The 19,892-nt window shown below is 37.2% G+C and overlaps 1 protein-coding gene across 3 annotated transcripts in view; it reads right to left on the bottom strand.

Moving 5' to 3' along the window:
- Nucleotides 1-1,742: 1,742 nt before the first annotated feature.
- Nucleotides 1,743-19,892, bottom strand: part of LANCL1 (LanC like glutathione S-transferase 1) — a 46,385-nt gene continuing 28,235 nt past the window's right edge. For all 3 annotated transcript variants that reach the window (XM_003925585.3, XM_003925584.4, XM_010336369.3), the window contains 6 exons: nucleotides 11,831-11,966; nucleotides 11,122-11,268; nucleotides 8,260-8,442; nucleotides 6,726-6,902; nucleotides 5,868-5,940; nucleotides 1,743-5,006 (listed from right to left, as the gene is read on the bottom strand). In XM_003925585.3, the coding sequence (XP_003925634.1) occupies nucleotides 4,930-5,006; nucleotides 5,868-5,940; nucleotides 6,726-6,902; nucleotides 8,260-8,442; nucleotides 11,122-11,268; nucleotides 11,831-11,966 (793 nt within the window). In that variant the 3' untranslated portion in view covers nucleotides 1,743-4,929. The remainder of the gene's footprint in view (nucleotides 5,007-5,867; nucleotides 5,941-6,725; nucleotides 6,903-8,259; nucleotides 8,443-11,121; nucleotides 11,269-11,830; nucleotides 11,967-19,892) is intronic.

Genomic DNA, 19,892 nt, shown 5'->3' with positions numbered 1-19,892 from the left:
ACTGACTTGTAGGATATTTTCAGTTTAAACGATGCTTAAAAGAAAAGAGAAGCCATGAGAATTTTAATGACTTTGAATCCACAGTGGGAACTATCTTGGATAAAAAAGAATGAAATAAAAATGATTATTCTCTTCTATTTAGAAAGTAGGAGGAGGAGGAGAAAGGCTGAGATCTTTTCCAATGCAGAATGAGGAAAATATACACTATGGGTAAGTCACAAAAAACAAGTATCTTGATTTCTTTGTTCATGAGATTACAACTGTGGTGCAAGTTATTGTGCCTGTCATTATTTTATTTTTCTTGTAATGGGAAAATAAGCCAGCGAGCAATAAACTAGACAAAGTGCTAGCTGGCCTTGCCAATGGAAACTAACCTTGTAAAGTTAGCAGGACCTCTCTAAGCATCATTTTGCAATCTCTTTTCAAGGCAGTGTCCTCTCAATGCCTCACTGCTTACATCTAAAGTCTTGATATTACCACACATATCTTTACTTCATTCAGATGAGAGAAATATATGTAACTCTGCATTTATCCTCAGTATTATCAATCATTCAATATATAGACTTTAGATATGAGGGACTACTATACTTCAAGTTCTGGGGTACATGTGCAGAATGTGCAGGTTTGTTACATAGGTATACATGTGCCATGGTGGTTTGCTGCATCCATCACCCCATCATCTACATTAGGTATTTCTCCTAATGCTATCCCTCCCCTATACCCCCACCCCCTGACAAGCCCTGGTGTGTAATGTTCCCTTCCTTGTATCCATGTGTTCTCATTGTTCAATACCCACTTATGAGAACATGCGGTGTTTGGTTTTCTGTTCTTGTGTCAGTTTGCTGAGAATGGTTTCCAGCTTTATCCATGTCCCTGCAAAGAACATGAACTCATCATTTTTTATGGCTGCATAGTACTCCGTGGTGTATGTGTGCCACATTTTCTTTATCCAGTCTATCATTGATGGGCATTTGGGTTGGTTCCAAGTCTTTGCTATTGTGAACAGTGCTGCAATAAACATATGTGTGCATTCATAATCCTTTGGGTATATACACAGCAATGGGATTGCTGGGTCAAATGGTATTTCTAGTTCTAGATCCTTGAGGAATTGCCACACTGTCTTCCACAATGGTTGAACTAACTTACACTCCCATCAACAGTGGAAAAGTGTTCCTATTTCTGGTATGAGGGGCATTTTAATCATATGTACTAGCACACAAATTGTAATTTAGAGATGAAAACAAGTATTTTATAATTTGTCAAATGTCTGTTGTGCTAAGTCACACTAATTAGTTGTGTCATAAAAATTAGTAGTACAAAGTCATCCCAAGTGACTCACAAATTTTTTCCAACCTCTGCATATATATTTTATAATCATGCCTCATTTAATCCTCCCTCTTTTATTCAAAGTTTCGTTCAGAATTAGTCAGCAGGAAAATCAATTTCTAACATTAGGCCTTTAGTTATTTACCCCAGAGTAGATTCTTATGGGATAGTTAATACACTGTTGTTCTTGAAGCCTAGTAGATTCCTCCTAACTCTAAAATGGTCAGATTTAAAAATATTTTCCTCTTATACATCTCTATTTTCAGACAGTAGTACAAATCTTTTTCGATCCAACAATGAAGAAAAAGGAACAATGCCTAGGAAATGGGTGTACAGAGGGGAAAAAAAAATCACTTGCCATTGAGGGAAGTATTTCTCAAGTTTAAACCAAAGCAAACAAAAAACACATGATGACATACAGTCCTAATAAAATTTTATTGAGAACCAGTTAAGTCAAATCCTTTATAGAACATAGAAATACATATGATCCCAGCCTTTCCCATTAAATGACAATATAACATTGGGGTAGTTTCCCTGAATATCTTAGTTTCTTTTATAATTATAAGAGAGAAACAGTTCTCCTACGACTCAACAGTACAGAAAACACAGTATTGAGGTGCTCTTACTTAGCAGAAGTAGAAATGAAATTGGAATTCAGTGTAAATAATAGAGGACTATAGATGAGTTCTAGTAGCCAAAGGAGTATATGCGTAAATAGTCACTTTTCACATTTTCTATTTCAAAACTAGCTAGTAAAAGGCAGGGCATCGTAAGATCGGACAAAAATTAACCTGAGGACATAGTAGCAGAATACATCCCTCGATTCAGTTATTTAGGAAATGTTAATAAAGAAAGTATCCTTAGATCCACTTTTACCTAAAACTCTACCTACCATGAAGCTTTTTGATGCCAAATAATTGCAATTGACATCAAAGACGAACAGGCAGCCACATGACTCAGAATTAAAGCCTGACAACTCAGGCAACACTATAGTCCATGCTATCTATGGAAATAGGATAATGTTAACATTTTTTACATGACGGAAAGTTAACTATTTTTTCTAAATTACTATAGAAACAGAAACATGTGGCAAGATAAATGAATACTGCTTGACAACCTTTGAAGATTTTATTACCTAGTCCCTGTCTACAGACAAGAGAGGCTATTGAGTTTTCTAGGAAGCAACTTCTGGGAAGGAATTTTACCAAGAAGAAAAATATCTGAGAGAAAAATATAACAAAACTAGAATTGAAATAATGATGCCACTTCCTTTTAAAACTAAGAAGCCTAGTATAAAAGTTTATTTAGTTACTACCAGGTTGTTAAGGGACTGTCTCAGTTTTGTAGGCTTTGCCTGAGTTTAGAATCCCACTAAAACTTTTTTGCTCTTAAGCATAAATACAACAAACAACAGCACAGAGATAAAATTGTGCCAGTTTAACAAGTTTTCAAAAGCTAAAAAAAGAAAAACAAAAAACCTGAATTGTGTTTGTGTTGACAAATTTGCTGAGATGACAGTATCTAAACTGCAGTTCAAATATTAACCCATTTATGATGGAGGTTGCAAATTTTTGTGAAAAATCAGACCTTGGCAATGACTTTGAGCAGCAGGATGTAAATAACTCCCACAAGCTTAGAGTTCCAATAATGGAACAGCAGACATAAATGGGTTAAAAGAATCTTATTTGAAATGTTCTTCTCCCTGTGTTGAAATCTTCCTGGGGTTAAGCACTGCTATCACGCTGCTTGAGAACTGTGATCAAGTCTCCTTTGGCTCAGCAAAAGTGTTGTTTTTCCCTTGCTTAGTAATGTAGCTAAAAGCATAGACACAGTATAGTAAGATATTTAACTAAACCAAATGAGTTTTATTCTTTCAAGTTGGACAACCCAGCCAAAGGTAAATAGCTTTGCTGTGTACTCCTTTTACTTCTTACTGTAAGTGCTGACGTTGTTGATTCAAAACTTTCCCTAGAAAGGCAAAGCACGCACACGGCTTACTGTGCAGTAGCACTTCAGAAATCTGAGAGGCACAAGGTAGTCCTGATTTACACAAGTCACAGAAGGAGGAAGCTAATCCTAGGAACTGACCAGTGGGCTGCTTTTTGTATCCTACTGCCAGTGGCCTTTAAAGGGTCAGACAATTTCCAATAATATTAGCTCTTTTGGTGCTAAATAGGAAATAATAGACTGTTACCTGCAGGAACCGGCATACACTCAGTGGGGATTTGGTTTGCAGTTCCAAAAAAAATAGCATGTTTTTTGTGACCAAGAGAGCTGTGAAATAGGCACATTTAAAATACTTAGACCCTGTTGTTTTAAAACTGCAAATTTTTTGCAAAATCAGTTGCAAAGAGACAAAACAAGCCAGGCAAAGGCAGCAATGAAAGGAGGAGTAGAAGCTGACGAGTCAAAACAGTTGTACAGAATTTGAAGCACCAAGGAGTCTTCATCTACCATAGAAAACCTGATTCTGTGGTCTCAGAAACTGATGAATTCTTAAGCCTAGGATATGCAAAGATCCATTTATTCTGAGCATGAACTCTGGATAATCCCTCCTAAACAAAAAGCATTTCTATTAAAAGCTAAGTTTAGTGTTTTCGTTCAAGTTATTGGTTACACAGTATTCCCCTTCCCATCCCCCTTTTTAAACAGAAGTAGAATACTGTACTATTTAGTGAAAAGACCAAAGTTCAGATAAATTGATAGGAAAATATTTTATGGCTTATACCAAAGAGTCAGCACTAATGCATAGTCACTGTAAAAAACCCAAGTTAAAATTTAGAAAGTAAGTCAGAGTGGACTGAAATCCTAGGTCAGAGCATATTCACACATAGAAAATTAGCTTCCTGATCTTACTTGAATACTGAAAGACAAACATATTTAAAATAGTTCCAAAAAAACCAGATTATTTCAGAGAAAACATAAACTGCTATTGTGAGCTTATCTTGAACTAACCTTCAACTCAGAATTTTCACAATGATCAACATTTTTATAAGTTTTTGGTTTAAAATTTTGGCTTCTGAAGCCAACAAAACAGGCAAATTTGAAAGTATGTTTAGCTGTAAACCAAACAGGCATCAGTAATTTAAAAAATAATATTTAGGTCCCAGTTCCAGTTTGCAACTCTTGGAATTTTTCTCCTGGAAGCACCTAGTTATATTTTTGTCCCCTTTCAAAATGAACCACCTAGAGCAAAGTCATAAAACTGCCCTCCAGCTGGAAGGAAATATTAAAGAGAAGTGAAGTGCAATAATAGTCACACATTTATCTTTATCTATATTGAATTTCTTTTAAACATTTTTAGAACAGTAACAAATGGTTATATTCATAAACTTAAGATTTCCTCCAAGTTCTGGAACATATGTATACAACCTCAAAACACTGTACATATCACTCACTCTCCCTTAAAAACTTTCTTGGATAATTTTAAGTAAATGATAATTAAAAGGAACCGAATCAAAGACAAACTCTGAAAAAAGTTAACTAAGAAAATCAAATACACAGTTTGACTCTTTGTTTCCTTGGAAAGCAATGAAAGCACTTAGCTTGGATTTGAACATACAGCAAGGGTCATGCAGTGATTGCAGGGGGCATGCTTTCCTTTCAGAGTTCAAATGCAGGGAACCTGGCTTTTGTAGGGACTAGCAGGTCAGCCAGGAAATATATGGTTCCAGCCATTCCTGAAGAAAGAGAAAGAAGCAGAAGTTACTATACCAAATGACTCTATTTCATAGATGGCTCTTTTTTTCCCATATCTTTATTGACAAAAAAAAAAAAAAGAAAAGAAAAGAAAAAGAAAAAGTCACAGCATTTCAGTCTATTCAAACATACAAACAGCAACAAAGGGTGCCCACCAGTGACAGCCTCGTCCCTAAGGTCTGGTTCAGAGGCCACACTGGAGGGTGTGGGTGTCCTCTTGGCCTGCCTCCTTTGGCATCCTATGGCTTCTTCCCCAACTCACTGACACCCCCGCCCACCCCCCAGAGCAGTTACAACTCTGCAAAAACAAAGGATGGCTACATTTTTTAACATTAACAACATTACAATCTGGACAGCAACAATTTAAATGAATTGGGAATCTGTCTGTATTTACATATATTGCAGTTCAACATTAGAAGAGATCACTAGTGATGTGCTCAGCCTTTATATCCAGGTGGAAGACTGGAAAGAGAATGGAGCCAGACAAGTTCAAGTCATAGCCCTGCCATTTACCATACGTAAGTGCCTGAGCCTCAGTCTCCTCAGCTGTGACACGGAGGTAGTAGTGCCTGTATGTTTTTGCTGAATGATTTATGACAGCATCTGTAAAATGCCCAACATGTGCCTAGCTCCATAACAGGGAGTGGCCTGACGAGTACCAGTACTGGGGCTGTGGTAGTACATGTGCTAATTGATTTTTAATATTGATTTAACATATTGGAAGATAAAAAGGTAGTTTAAAAATAATTATAAAATTAATTTTTTGATAAAACTTAAAATACATTACCAAGCAGAGAAGTATGCTGATATTATAAGGCAAATGAATAAAGTATACAAAATACCTTCAAAGAGAGAGAAAGGGGTGTCTGGTGTTCTGCATCCATGTTCTCCATACTCTAAGCACCATTCAGCAAACTGAAAATGAGACCAAGTTAAATTAGTACAGTGATTTCTTCCAGAACACCCCCCAAAAGTTAAGAGGCTGTCTCTACAAATTACTCTGAAAAATCAAAAACTACCTTCACATCAGAGAAAGGAGATTAATGCAGAGAAAAAGATGGTCTGAAAGAGAGTACACAGCACGGGAGGAATTTAATGAGCTGTCTGAGTCACGTATCTCCAAGGTTATTCAAGAAAAAAGGCACAAAATCACCCTATCTCTTAAATTTTTTTTCTCCCATAAATGCTCTTGAATAGAATCATGTCCCTTTGGAGAAATGCTACTTTAATTGAAAGGCTTTTGAAGGTTTTCCTTAAATAACTGTATTTGTTATCTAAGACCTATGGTTTTAGGGATAAATGAATTAAATCAAATGAACTTTTTCTACAACCTCATGGAAAAGCTGCTTTTTTTTTTTTTTTTTTTTTTTTTTTTTTTTGAGATGGAGTTTTACTCTTGTCACCCAGGCTACAGTACAATGGTGTGATCTCAGCTCACTGCAACCTCCGCTTCCCAGGTTCAAGTGATTCTCATGCCTCAGCCTCCCAAGTAGCTGGAATTATAGGCGTCTGCCACCACATCTGGCTAATTTTTTGTATTTTTAGTAGAGACAGGGTTTCACCATGTTAGCCACGCTGCTCTTGAACTCCTGACCTCAGGTGATCCGCCCACCTCAGCCTCCCAAAGTACTAGGATTACAAACGTGAGCCATTATGCCCGGTCAAAGAGCTGCTTTCTATTTGGTAGCTCTGACTCCTACCTTACAGGCCCTGTACAGGTACTTCATATCCTGCGTGAGGTTGTAGAGTGTCAAGAAGGCATAGGCATTCCCTGCAGAACCGTGGCATAGCCCATATCCCTTCTTCAGCAACCCATATTGCCAGATCACATCAGCACACTGATAGGCGTCACAGAGATACTTTTCCTCTCTGAACACCTGCAGAGGCAAAGGACGTGCATTTTATTGTACAAGATATAAAAGAAAGCTCCATTAATATTCCTTCCTGAGAGGTACGGAGGAGACAAGGATATGGCTTGAGAAGAAAGGGTAAAGGATTTAGTGACAGAGGGTGTGTTATATTGTTAGTGACAATTACTAAAATGGACAGGTTTTGCTTTTTTTTAAAAAAAAAAAATTGTGCATGACCTTGTATGTACAGTCTAAGTTTTCTGTGCATGTGTGTTTATTTGGGTGTTACTGAGGAAGTAACATTACTTAACTTGCAACTTGCTCTTATCATTAGTGACTTACCAAAGAACACATGCTATCTTCTTTGGTAACTGTGATGCCCCCTTCACTATTAGGAAGTTTCTTTACACACTGGAGAATAAAACTGTTCTTTATTAATGTGCAAATTGATGATAAAAACACTAGACTTTGTTAGAAAAACAGAGATAGACCTTTACAATCTTTTACTGCCTCCTTTATCTTCATCAAAGACTTCGGAAATATTCTGAGTAGATATTTTTAATATCTCATTGCAACCTAAGTGTTCTTGAAAGTAGGATAAGGCAGTTTAAAAGTTTTTCCATTATTAATATATCTAATTTTCTGAAATGTAGAATTTGATACACTAAAAGTTTACTTATTTATGAGATGCCAGTGCCCATCAATAGCCTGCAGAGTTGTAATTTGCTGATTCGGTACCAGTGGTCATAGATATCTTACTTTTTCTCAATTAAAAACCTTCTTTGATTGCAGGTCTGATAGGGCATGCTTTTTATTAGTGTTATTTATGCACTACAATGGAATCATACAATATTTGTCCTTTTGGTATCTGTTTATTTCACTTAGCATAATGTTTTCAACGTTCATCCATGTTGCGGTATGCATCAGAAAGTCATTCTTTTAATGGCAGAATAATATTCTATTGCATTGTGGTATGTTCCATCGCATGTATAACATTTTCTTTATCAATTCATCTGTTGATGAATACTTGGATTATTTTTACCCTGTGGCAATTATAAATAATGCCGCTATGAATGCTGGTGTGTACAGTATGTGTTTGAATTTTTGGTTTTGTTTCTTTTGGGTGTATACCTAGGAGTGGAACTGCTAGATAATGTGCTGGATCATATACAATATCTCATTGCAACCTAAGTGTTGTTAAAAGTAGAATATGAAACAATGTCTACTATGGTACAGATAGATTGTGAGAATGAATTATAATCCATTTAGCAAAGTGATCTTAGGTTCCACAAGAGATTTATTTATTGTTCCTTTATGGATTAGGATAAAACTAATTTTAAATGATAAATTTTGGGTTATTTTATTTCAAAGATGCACACAGTACCTTATAGGCCTGGATGAGCATGTAGATTACTCCAGGGGCGCCATGGCACCAATGGACAAGCAGATCTCGATTATCACCTATACATGGAGGGTAGTTGCCAGAAGGGAATTTTAGCTGGCAGACGTAGTCCACACTGGGCTTGACCAAACTATGTAACTTCCCTTGGTTCACTTGAAGGCTGGGCTAAGAATGAGAAAGAAAATTATTAGTTCTGCTGAAGCAAACAAACCTTCCTAAGTCTCAGTATATTTAAACCAGAAAAAAAAGCATGGCCAAGAGGAAATGGAAGGTTATTAAGAGGTTTAGGATTTCATCCAATTTTTCTACCTATTGGATGCCTTTATTTTAATTTTTTTGTAATTTCATTAAAAATTTTTAAATAATGGGACAAAGTAAAATTGGGCTATCAGTTAACTCTTAGGGCCTTTTGTATATATTGTATTTTCTTTTTTTTTTTTTTTTCCTGGAGACAGAGTTTTTCTCTTGTTGCCCAGGTTGGAGTGCAAAGGTGTGATCTTGGCTCTCTGTAACCTCCGCTTCCCGGGTTCAAGCGATTCTCCTGTTCCAGCCTCCTGAGTAGCTGGGATTACAGGCGCCTGCCACCATGCCTAATTTTTATATTTTTAGTAGAGACAGGGTTTCACCATGTTGGCCAGGCTGGTTTTGAACTCCTGACCTAAGGTGATCTGCCCACCTCAGCCTCCCAAAGTGCTGGGATTACAGGTGTGAGCCACTGTGTCTGGCATTTTGTATATACTGTTTTTCAATATTAATTGTTACCTACATACATATAAGTAATTTTCCTAGGTCAATGCCTGAGAATGAGTGTAAGAGAAGTTTCCCATGGTTTCAATATATAAAGCAAACTTTAAAAGCCACAAAGAGATGTACTAGACAAGCACGTCTTTCATTATTACATCTAGAGAAGAGAGAGTGGTATTTTCAATAGAAAATGACATTAACAAGTTAAGACACCTGGAATCTAGATTCCAAACTATAGCATGCCTCTAGATCAGCTCTTCTTGCAGAGGATTTAGGACTGATGTAAATGCCACATTGTTTTCATTTAACAATGTACAGATTTACAGGACATACCGACATAGAGCATATAAACCACCATTTTTGATACACATTTTAGTTTCTCCTTTTGATCATGTTCTCAATGACTGCTAATGTCTTTAAACAACAGATTCAAAGTGCTGTTTTGCCGGGCAAGGTATGGGACATGTGGAGAGAGGGGTTGGGCAGTGGTGTGAAACACAGACATGAGGCGGTCATGGTGGGGTCAACGTAATATTGACAATACCATTTTCACGAGATTCCGAAAGTGCACTGAGTTACTTAGAAGACATATTTCATTTTACACAAAGAATAAGCTCAGTTAAAAGTGTTTAAGCTCAGTTTAAAGTGTTACAGTAGAATGAGTGGATTCTCCTCAGACTTGCAGGTATTATCCAACATGGCCTAAAAATAATATTGTTTTATTTTATGTTGTTGAAGGGTTACCTACTAGAATAGACTTTTAGGATTAAAAATTAAATCATTTCAAATAGATAATAAGCTGCAAATGGAAAAATCAATACTTGGGTTTTCAGGTATCTTACTACTAAGCTAACAGAAGGAGGCAGAGTATGTTTCCTGATTATTTGTTTCAATGAAAGTTCGATGAGGCTGTCTAGTCACTAACGGTGTCTCCTGATTATCTGTTTCAATGAAAGTTTGATGAGGCTGTCCAGTCCTCCTCAGAGAGGGCCTCTAATATATTTGATTCTAACTAACCTTGAAACTTCAGAAGAGTCTTCTTTTCTGAAAACTTTTAGGAATCTACATTTACTACTTGGAATGGAAAGGAAGAAATGAACCAGAAAAATAAAGAAATTTAAGTCTAAATGTCAACATCCTAATTACATAACCTCTAATTGAAAAGTTAGAATAAATATGCCAGTGAGTCTCTGTTTGCCACTAACAGTCAATGTGTGACTCTGCATTCAAAAGTAATAATAACCTTGAGTTTTTCAGTTCTGTTGTCCTTGTTTAGTTATAGGTAGAGGACAGATCCAACACTGATCTTGTATTCTAAGAGCCAGTTACTCAAAGAGCTTGTAGTATATGTATCTAAGCACTCCTGCTGAACACGTTAATGAAACACTTTTCTTTATGCCACAGTGTGCCTTGGGAAGGTGACAAGGGTACCTGCCATTAGAAATCAATTTTCTTTGCCATGAATTCTTATTCACAAGTGCCAATTTCTCCTTAAGGAGTGCTTCATAAGTCTCCCAAAATGATGCTCTTGTGATCCTCTTCCGATCTCTCCCAAGTTATGTTTGCTGCTGTACATTCTACATGTTTGTAGTCTATCTGACTTTCACTGATGTGCCCCAATAGTATTAGATCCTAAGAACTGTTGGGCAGAGCATATTCAGCTATTTTTCAGGTAAGTAAAAGTCTCCTCAGTTTTGCTAAGTGAGCATTAGGCAACAAGCGCTCATTTGTTTTCTATTGATTTTGTTCTTATTCCTGGAATTTGGGGAATTAGTTGTACCTTTTAATGTGGAGTAATGTTTTTAATTCAAAGCACTGGCTCAAAGAGCAGAGCAGAGGCACCTCATACAGAATTACAGGTCAAGTGGCACTAAGTGGGCAAGTATGGCCACCTGCAAATCAAACGTCATCTCAAAATGCAGGGCTCTTAATGTTTATACGCTTTAAAAGGCACCTTGGTAAATATCGCTTTTGTTTGTCTAGGTCAAGTAATTACAAGGAAAGTAATGAAAAACTAGAACTAGAACATCTATCTTCTCACCCATGATAATACATGGCTCAGGAAGGACATTTTAAAGTTTCACCATAATCACTCCTTACCTGCATCAGGTAGTAATAAATTCCAGCCAGGCCATGAGCAGCCCCCACATAATATTCCTGGTACCATTCATACATCAGTGGAGACTTTGCCGTGAAGTTTCTCTTTCTAGCTAGGTTTTCTCCAGAGGTTAAAATTGTTTCACAAATCTACAGGGAGAAAACCAAACAAAAGAACAAGTTAACTGAAGAAAAACCTTCCTGGTGGAGGTAAAGACTTTTTTTGCTACGAGGTATTGGGGAACACGATAAACTAGTCACCACCTTTCAGCCAGGGAAAGGGACAGTTTAATTCTCCATCAGAGAAGTGTGTGGGACTATACTCAACCTAGAAGGGGGAGGGCACAGAGGATCTTGAGCTCTTTGCATTACAGCTTACAAGATTCACCCATCAAAGAAAAGCATAAACTCCTCTAAGCACCACCAAAAGAGATCCTCCATCTGAGAGGTGAAATCTGGCTCTAATCCTCTTTGGAGAGGGCCTCTAAATTCTCAAATGGAGCAGGCTGGCCTTCTAACTTTGAGTCAGAAATGTTTCCAACAGCACTCCGTAGGAAGCTATTAGTTCTTGGACTGTGCCCAACCTTTAGAGGTCAAGATACATCTTCCTTTATTTGGAATGTGCTAACTGGAGAGACACAAACAGTAGTTTAGGCAGAGAGCAAGTAAGTGGGATCCTAAAAAGACTCCTAAAAACACAAAACCATGGTACCTGCTGAATATGGCTTTGAGGAATCTTTTCCATTCCAAAGTTCTTATTGACAAAAAGAAGAGCATAGATGTAGCCTATTCGCCCATAAAGCATTTCATTTGGAGCATGAGGATCAATCTTATTTAGGTGAATTAGCCTAAAAATAAAAATACATGCCCAAGATAATTTGAGAGGAATCAGGTATTGGGGTATATTTAAAAATGTTACATTGAAAAATTACACATATGCACACAAAATATGTATCTATACATATACAGATAGTATCTATTTATAGAACACAATTTAGAGAGTCATGGCTCACAGAGTAGCCCTTCATTAAATTTCTTCAGTTCACAATGGAACTAACAAATACATTCATAAAATGAAGGATACAAGTTTATGGCTGAGGCTATCCAAAATCTCCCTAGTTCCTCATGGTGGCAGGCCCTAAGGTGAGTATTTTAGCAGCTGGGGTCAGAGAAGCCAAGAACTGCTTGCTCTTAAGGCATTTAGCCCGGAGAAAGGACTAAGTCAATACTCAAATGGCTCATCATCTCCTTCCTTGGTTTATTTCTTAATGTGTCACCAGGCCTGCCTGAAGAAAGTCTCATCTACCACAGTCAATAATACATGTAAATATTAACAGCACAGTGGTGTCAGTCAGGTCCCCATCTCCCCAGACTCGCAGCCTTCTAGTTCTCCTCAGAAATAACCATGGTTACCATTTTGTGTGTGTGTATTCATGGAATTATTTTAGGTACACATAAGCATAAATATACATATTTATAAATATATTCTACAGCTTACTATTTTAATAATACATTTTGACAGTGATTCCACAACAGTATCTAGAGTAGTCACATTCTTTGTAATACCTACACAGACCCCCATTGAAAGGATGTATTATATAGTTCATTAAGTCCCTACTGATAGACTCAGTTCAGTGTCTCAGAAAAAGTTACTTTCAGTTCTAGTTCCAGGTATGATTGAGGAAGCACACTATGCACCTTGTGTCTCCCTGAAAATGTGGCTCTAAAACCTTTACAAGATAGAGCAGCTATCTGAGGTCTCTGGAAAGCAAAAGTAACATGCAAAATGGGGAAGAGGACAAGAATCTGAAGTACCACCAAAGCAGTTGTGAGTTTACCATTTTTTTCTCTCTGGTATTCCCCTGGTCTAAACTCAGTACAGCCCCAAAAATCCAAAAGTAGGCACAAGCAGGCTGATAGAGGCAGACCCAGAAGAAACCCTGCAGTGCTGTCTCAAGAAAAAGAACTCCTAATATCAAAGAGACGGGGCTAACCTTCCATTTTTCTTTACTTTCCTTTTCTCAGTTCTCTTGTGCCCCAAGCTCCAAGCAATCTCACGCTGGCAGCAGGTATGAAGGCAAGGGGAGCCTTGCGAGCCAAACTCTGAAGGAGGGGAAACTCCCTGGCAGATTGAAGTAACTGTGGTCCCAGGAGGGAGCTGTACACCCCCATTGCTTTACTTCTCTGTCCGCCGTATCACCTGGCCCTAGAAGCAGGCACAGTCATAGACATGATGGAACAGGGTCACTAAAGTCCCAGCCTTCTCATCAGAAACCAAAAAGGGAAGCCCCAGGAACCAGAAAGTAGTGGGGAAGATCACAGAAGGAGGTCAGTTTAGGTAAGTAACCTTATTTGTTGGTTGGACCTCTGAACCTTTTTCCCTTTTTGAGGGGAGTGGGGTGGGCAGCAAATAAAATAGGGAAGAAAAATGTCCTTCCTATTTTAGATTTTTTGTCATATGCAATTTTGAAGTGCATCTCAATCATCCCTAAATTAGCCTATAAATTTGATGTGATCCTATTTAAGTTAAAACATTTTAATTTTTGGTGAAACCTAACAAAATGATATTAGCATGAGAGCCAGTGACACTCTGGAAAAGAATAGTGATGAGAGGACATTAGCCCTAACAAATGTTATCAGGTAGCTTAAGAGACTAAACACACTACTTAATCTCTGTTCTTAAAATGTTTTATCTGTGAAATAAATTCCTTCCAATTTAGAAATTATCTTAAATTATCTATATGGAAATTTACTTTTAAAGTAGTTAAGCATAAACAGTGTGCCGTGCCCGTGCATGTCTGTCATCTAACTTTAGTCTACACACTAAGGATGGTTCATTAGCATATGAAGTAACAAACATCAGGTCCTTCTAAACCTCTGCCCCAAAGTGATGAAGTACTCTAAGCAGGAGTCAAAATTCATAGGTACTTAGCAGTGAAGTGGCTCTTTTTCATATAGGAACTTGATCAAAATCTACACCAGAGAATTTGTTATTATTAAGGAATGATAGAAAATTTTTCATTGGAAGAATGAGTGGTAAAGATGGGCTCGAGGTTTGGAAGATGGTACAGGCTTTCCCACTACTTTGATGAATAAACAAGTCTAAGAAAAGCTTGAGGGCAATATGACTTTCTCTGAGCTACAAAAACAGGGCAGGAGTTGTTTTTTTCTTGTAAATTTGTTTAAGTTCTTTGTAGATTCTGGATATAAGCCCTTTGTCAGATGGATAGATTGCAAAAATTTTTTCCCATTCTATTGGTTGCCAGTTTAATGATAGTTTCTTTTGCTGTGCAGAAGCTCTTAAGTGATTAGATTCCACCTGTCTATTTTGGCTTTTGTTGCCACTGCTTTTGGTGTTTTAGCCATGAAGTCCTTGCCTATGCCTATGTCCTGAATGGTATTGCCTAGGTTTTCTTCTAGGGTTTTTACAGTGTTAGGTCTTATGCTTAAATCTTTAATCCATTTGGAGTTAATTTTTGTATAAGGTGTAAGGAAGTGATCCAGTTTCAGCTTTCTGCATATGGCTAGCCAGTTTTCTCAACACCATTTATTAAACAGGAAATCATTTCCCCATTTTTTTTTTTTTTTTTTTTTTTTTTTTGAGACGGAGTCTCGCTCTTGTTACCCAGGCTGGAGTGCAATGGCGCAATCTCGGCTCACGGCAACCTCCGCCTCCTGGGTTCAGGCAATTCTCCTGCCTCAGCCTCCTGAGTAGCTGGGATTACAGGCACGCACCACCATGCCCAGCTAATTTTTTGTATTTTTAGTAGAGACGGCGTTTCACCATGTTGACCAGGGTGGTCTCGATCTCTCAACCTCGTGATCCACCCGCCTTGGCCTCCCAAAGTGCTGGGATTACAGGCTTGAGCCACCGCGCCCGGCCCCCCATTGTTAATTTACAAGAAAAAAAAAAAAACCATCAAAAAGTGGGCAAAGGATATGAACCAGGTGTCCCCAAACTTTTTGCACAGGGGGCCAGTTCACTGTCCCTCAGACCGTTGGAGGGCCGCCACATCCTGTGCTCCTCTCACTGACCACCAATGAAAGAGGTGCCCCTTCCTGAAGTGCGGTGGGGGGCCGGATAAATGGCCTCAGGGGGCCGCATGCATAGTTTGGGGACGCCTGATATGAACAGATGCTTTTCAAAAGAAGACATCTATGCAGCCAACTAACATATGAAAAAAGCTCATAATCACTGGTCATTAGAGAAATGCAAATCCAAACCACACTGAGATATCATCTCACGCCAGTTAGAAATGCAATCATTAAAAAAATCAGGAGACAACAGATGCTGGAGAAGATATGGAGAAATAGGAATGCTTTTACACTGTTGGTGGGAGTGTAAATTCGTTCAACCATTGTGGAAGACAATGTGGCGATTCCTCAAGGATCTAGAACTAGAAATTCCATTTGACCCAGCAATCCCATTAGTGGGTATATACCCAAAGGATTGTAAATCATTTTATTATAAAGACACATGCAAACTTATGTTTATTGTGGCACTGTTCACAATAGCAAAGACTTGGAACCAACCCAAATGCCCATCAATGATAGACTGGATAAAGAAAATGTGGCACATATACACCATGGAATACTATACAGCCATAAAAAGGATGAGTTCATGTCCTTTGCAGGGACATGGATGAAGCTGGAAACCATCATTCTCAGCAAACTGACACAAGAACAGAAAACCAAACACTGCATGTTCTCACTCATAAGTGGGTGTTGAACAGTGAGAAAACATAGACACAGGGAGAGGAACATCACATACCAGGGCTTATCAAATGGTGGGTGGTCTAGGGGAGGGCTACCATTAGGAGAAATAGCTAATGTAGATGACAGGGGGATGGATGCAGCAAACCACCATAACACATGTATACCTATGTAACAAACCTGCCCGTTCTGTACATGTACCCCAGAACTTAAAGTATAATTTAAAAAAAAAAAGAATAAAAACAGAGTAAGAGATTATATAGACATATGTGTATCTTCTTCCTAATAAATGTTTGCACATTTGGCAGAACTCGGCACCTACGTGTGCTTTCACTTGAACATACTCAGTAGGTAGGGGTATAGTTGAGGGGGATTATACTATTATAGTTGAGGGGGATTATATTATTGGCCTTTACTGCCAATCTCTGGAGACCACCAATATTTACCAAAAAAAAAAAAAAACAAAACCCAAAATTCCAAGCATACAAAAACCTAACAATTGTTACCACACGGCTATACACCAATAGATGCAGTGAAAACATCCTCGCATAGCAGAGAGAGTAGATGTGAAAGAGAAAACAATCTTCCTCTCCCATCTCCCTCTCTACCATTTCCACATGCTTGTGGTGAGGGGGGGAGAAAACATAAAATGAAGAGGATGGGTTTTAATGAGCAGAATGAGATGATTTTAGTGAGTGAAAGTGGCTAAGAGTTATAAAAGACAGAGAAAGTTATGAAAGAGTCTTTAAGGGAATTTACTTACTCCCCAGCAGAAAAGGTGGTGGTGGGGGTGTTAAAGCATGGCTAGTTGCAGTTAGTGAAGAAGTTAAAACTTTTTCATATGATACCTCACCAAATTGAGGCAGCTCAGGTTAGTTAAATATGCAAACGTTGACTCATCCACATTTTTTCTTCTACAAATACAGGCAGCCAATAATTCATAGTGAAACAGTGGTTATCTCAGAAATAGATATTCCGAGAAAAAGACAACCAAGAAACTTGGTCAGGGGTTTCTTTCCTTTTTCTTCTAATATATTTTCTTGTCTGCTTTGACCTTTTTAAAACAACAAGGGTATATGAGTAGTAGAATTATGGGCCATTTTGTTTTCTACTTCAATACTATATCTATCTGTGCACACGTGTGCGCGTACACACACACACACCCCTTTAAGTTTAAAGAAATTTTAAATTTTTAAATAAAAATTTTAAATTTTTAATAAAAACATTTATTAAGAATATTTTTTTCTCATGCCAGAACTGGGAGCTCAGTATCATCGCTGGGCCCATAAGGAAACAAAATTTGTTTGAGACAAACTCAACTGTTATAGTAAACAATGAATGTCTCAGTTTTGATATGAACCTATTATCAAATTTTTACATAAATGTATCAAATTGTATAGAATTTCAATATAAAGTACTTTTGATTTACTTTTGCAAAGACTGAAAGAACTATGCAAAAAATTACTGTAATTTTTTTAAACACACACTGCTCTATGTAAGTATTACACAGAATTACTGCATTGACACCAATGATATTCCACTGAAATAAAGCATTTGAACCACTTGCATTAACTCCATTCCTTTATTTGTCAGTGTTATGACCGGCACTACCACTAGGTGGCGATATATAATTAGCATTCCATTTATTTTGCAGCCAAACACATTTGCATTTGGAACATTCAAAGTAGGTAGCAAATACCTTTCAAATACTTATTTAAAATAAAGTACTGCTCACAGCATCTTATTAAAACAATACAGTTTAAGGTAATAAAAGAAGTTTTCCTTTTTTTTTCTGGATTTGAATTCAAATCACTAAAATTCATTAGTTGGGATTGATGATTACTAGGACTTACCTGCAAGTTTTACATGCTACATTCTCAAGTTAAAATAAAGAAATGATACCATGGATAAATCATAATGGTTATTTTATGTGTTTTCAGAAACTCTCAAACCCACAAGCACATTGTTGCAGCTTTGCTTTGATATGTTGATATTAATAGCAACCCATCTTTAGAAGAGATAAGCAAGTCCCTGAAATGTCACTGAAGGAAGAATAAAGACATACAAACAAGGTAGTTCTGTTCCACTCCTTACGGTGTTACTAGGGAGAGTACTTGGCCTTATGTTATCAAAATGTTTGTAACTTTAAAAAAAGAGGTCCATTCCTGACTCATCACACTACAAGAAGAGAGGTTATACATTTCTGGACCAGAAAGCCAGAGTGCTTCATCATTCTAAGTACTGGTCCCAAAGCACTATCTACGTCAGGTTAGCCATCTAATTGGGAACAAACAGGCAACACACTCTATTCGTGTTGTGGCATCAGTGTGTAGAAGTGGGTGGGATGGAAACAGATACAATTATGTATCCGGGTATAAAATGAACCAGTGCGATGTACTGTCCTCTCCTTCACCCCCTGAGCCATTTGCAGGACAATTTGAACATGAATGCATACACACCCCCCTTTGGGGAGTTATAGATCCTTTTAAGAAAAGCAGAAATGCTTTTTCCTTGCTGAATATAATTTGGGGTTTTATATACTTCCAGAAGCCCTACGATTCTCAGACGCCCAAGGTTAAGAATATGTACTACAGAAAAACACTGATTTCCTTGGATTTCTTTTTCTTTAGGGATTAGACTTTTGATGATCTCAAAGGGACTGTGAAAGAACATTACGTTACGAAAATGTAGAAAAAGGAGCTAGCTAGAACATGATGTTGGCAATGAAGCATAACAAAGGCAGTACACAGAGAATGTGAGTGTGAAATCGCAAAAGGTCTGTAAAATGAAAAAAAAGTTTAGTAAAAGTTAAAGGAGGTTTACTAAATAACTGATACTAAATAATTTTGAATTTCTTGAAATTAAGTCAAATTTCTAGATTTTTCCCTTAAAAGGAAGACATAAAAGATAAAGCAAACTACCTAACTTACAAATCATTCCAAATCATTTTTTCTGTTTCGTATAAAACAAAAATCTGAAAACTCAAAGCTATAGCCACAAATAGTATATTTTCCCATTATAATCACATAGTATCTATTTAGCCTTAACAAGCCTACTGACTATAAATACTGTTTAAATGTCATAAAATTTAAAAAGATAAATAACAAAAACAACTTTAGTACCAATATACCACCACCAACAACAAAAATTTTAGCATACTCTTATGAGCATTTTAATTTTAATAAGCCAATACTGATATATTATACCATTTCCCAAAGATTGTGTGTTAGAATAGGCCCTCAAGATTTCATGAAGAAAAGAGTTGTCTACCTGAGTTAAGATTGGCAAGTGCTGCTCCCTAGAGTCACTGTGTTGTCCCCAGGTAGACAAGCTACAGAAGACTCTTGGCAGCCAGTAAAAACACATATTTAATTTTGTTTAATTACTGCTTTGATACAAATCCCTATCTGTTTGTATCTATGAATACTCTTCTCATTGAACACATTTCTCACATAGCAAACGATTAAAATTTGGCTGCACTTATTTTGGAAAGGCTGGCATTACATATAGAATATTGGGAGCACTACAATTTAATTTGATGGTACTTAACAGTGATTCATGAAAAAGACTGTCTTGTGGAACTCTAAGGCAGTTGTTGGCTGATGGCTTTAAACATTAGCTATGTAAAAAAAAATTAAAAGGTAGTTTCTATGTTTTAAATTGAGGTGAGTATAGAACAGTTTTGTATTGGCAAGTCTTATGCAAGTAAGCTACTATGGAAGGAACACACTTTAATTACACTTTGGGGAAAATAACTGTTTTGTTTCATCTTTCATTTTGGTTGAGCTTGGTGACAGGTTTTGTATTAAAAGCTTCTCAGCTCTGGAGTGGAATGTTCAGTTTTTTTTCTCTAGATGCACTAAGTAATGTGTTTTTTAAGTTATATTATGTAATTTCTAACCCCTATGAACTGTAGCACAAGCATGTATTAAAAAAAGGTGTTTTGAAATATATGTTCAATCATTTTGTTAATAATGACTCCCAAATCATCATGGGTGGAGCAAAATCTCCTTGGCCCACCTATACCTTTCCTCTTGTTACAATTTCCAGTGGAAAAAATT

The sequence above is a fragment of the Saimiri boliviensis genome, chromosome 5, assembly GCF_048565385.1.
Source record: "Saimiri boliviensis isolate mSaiBol1 chromosome 5, mSaiBol1.pri, whole genome shotgun sequence".
Lineage (NCBI taxonomy): Eukaryota > Metazoa > Chordata > Mammalia > Primates > Cebidae > Saimiri > Saimiri boliviensis.
The sequence above is the reverse complement of the archived record's forward strand: the minus strand, read 5'-3'. Positions and strand labels throughout refer to the sequence as shown.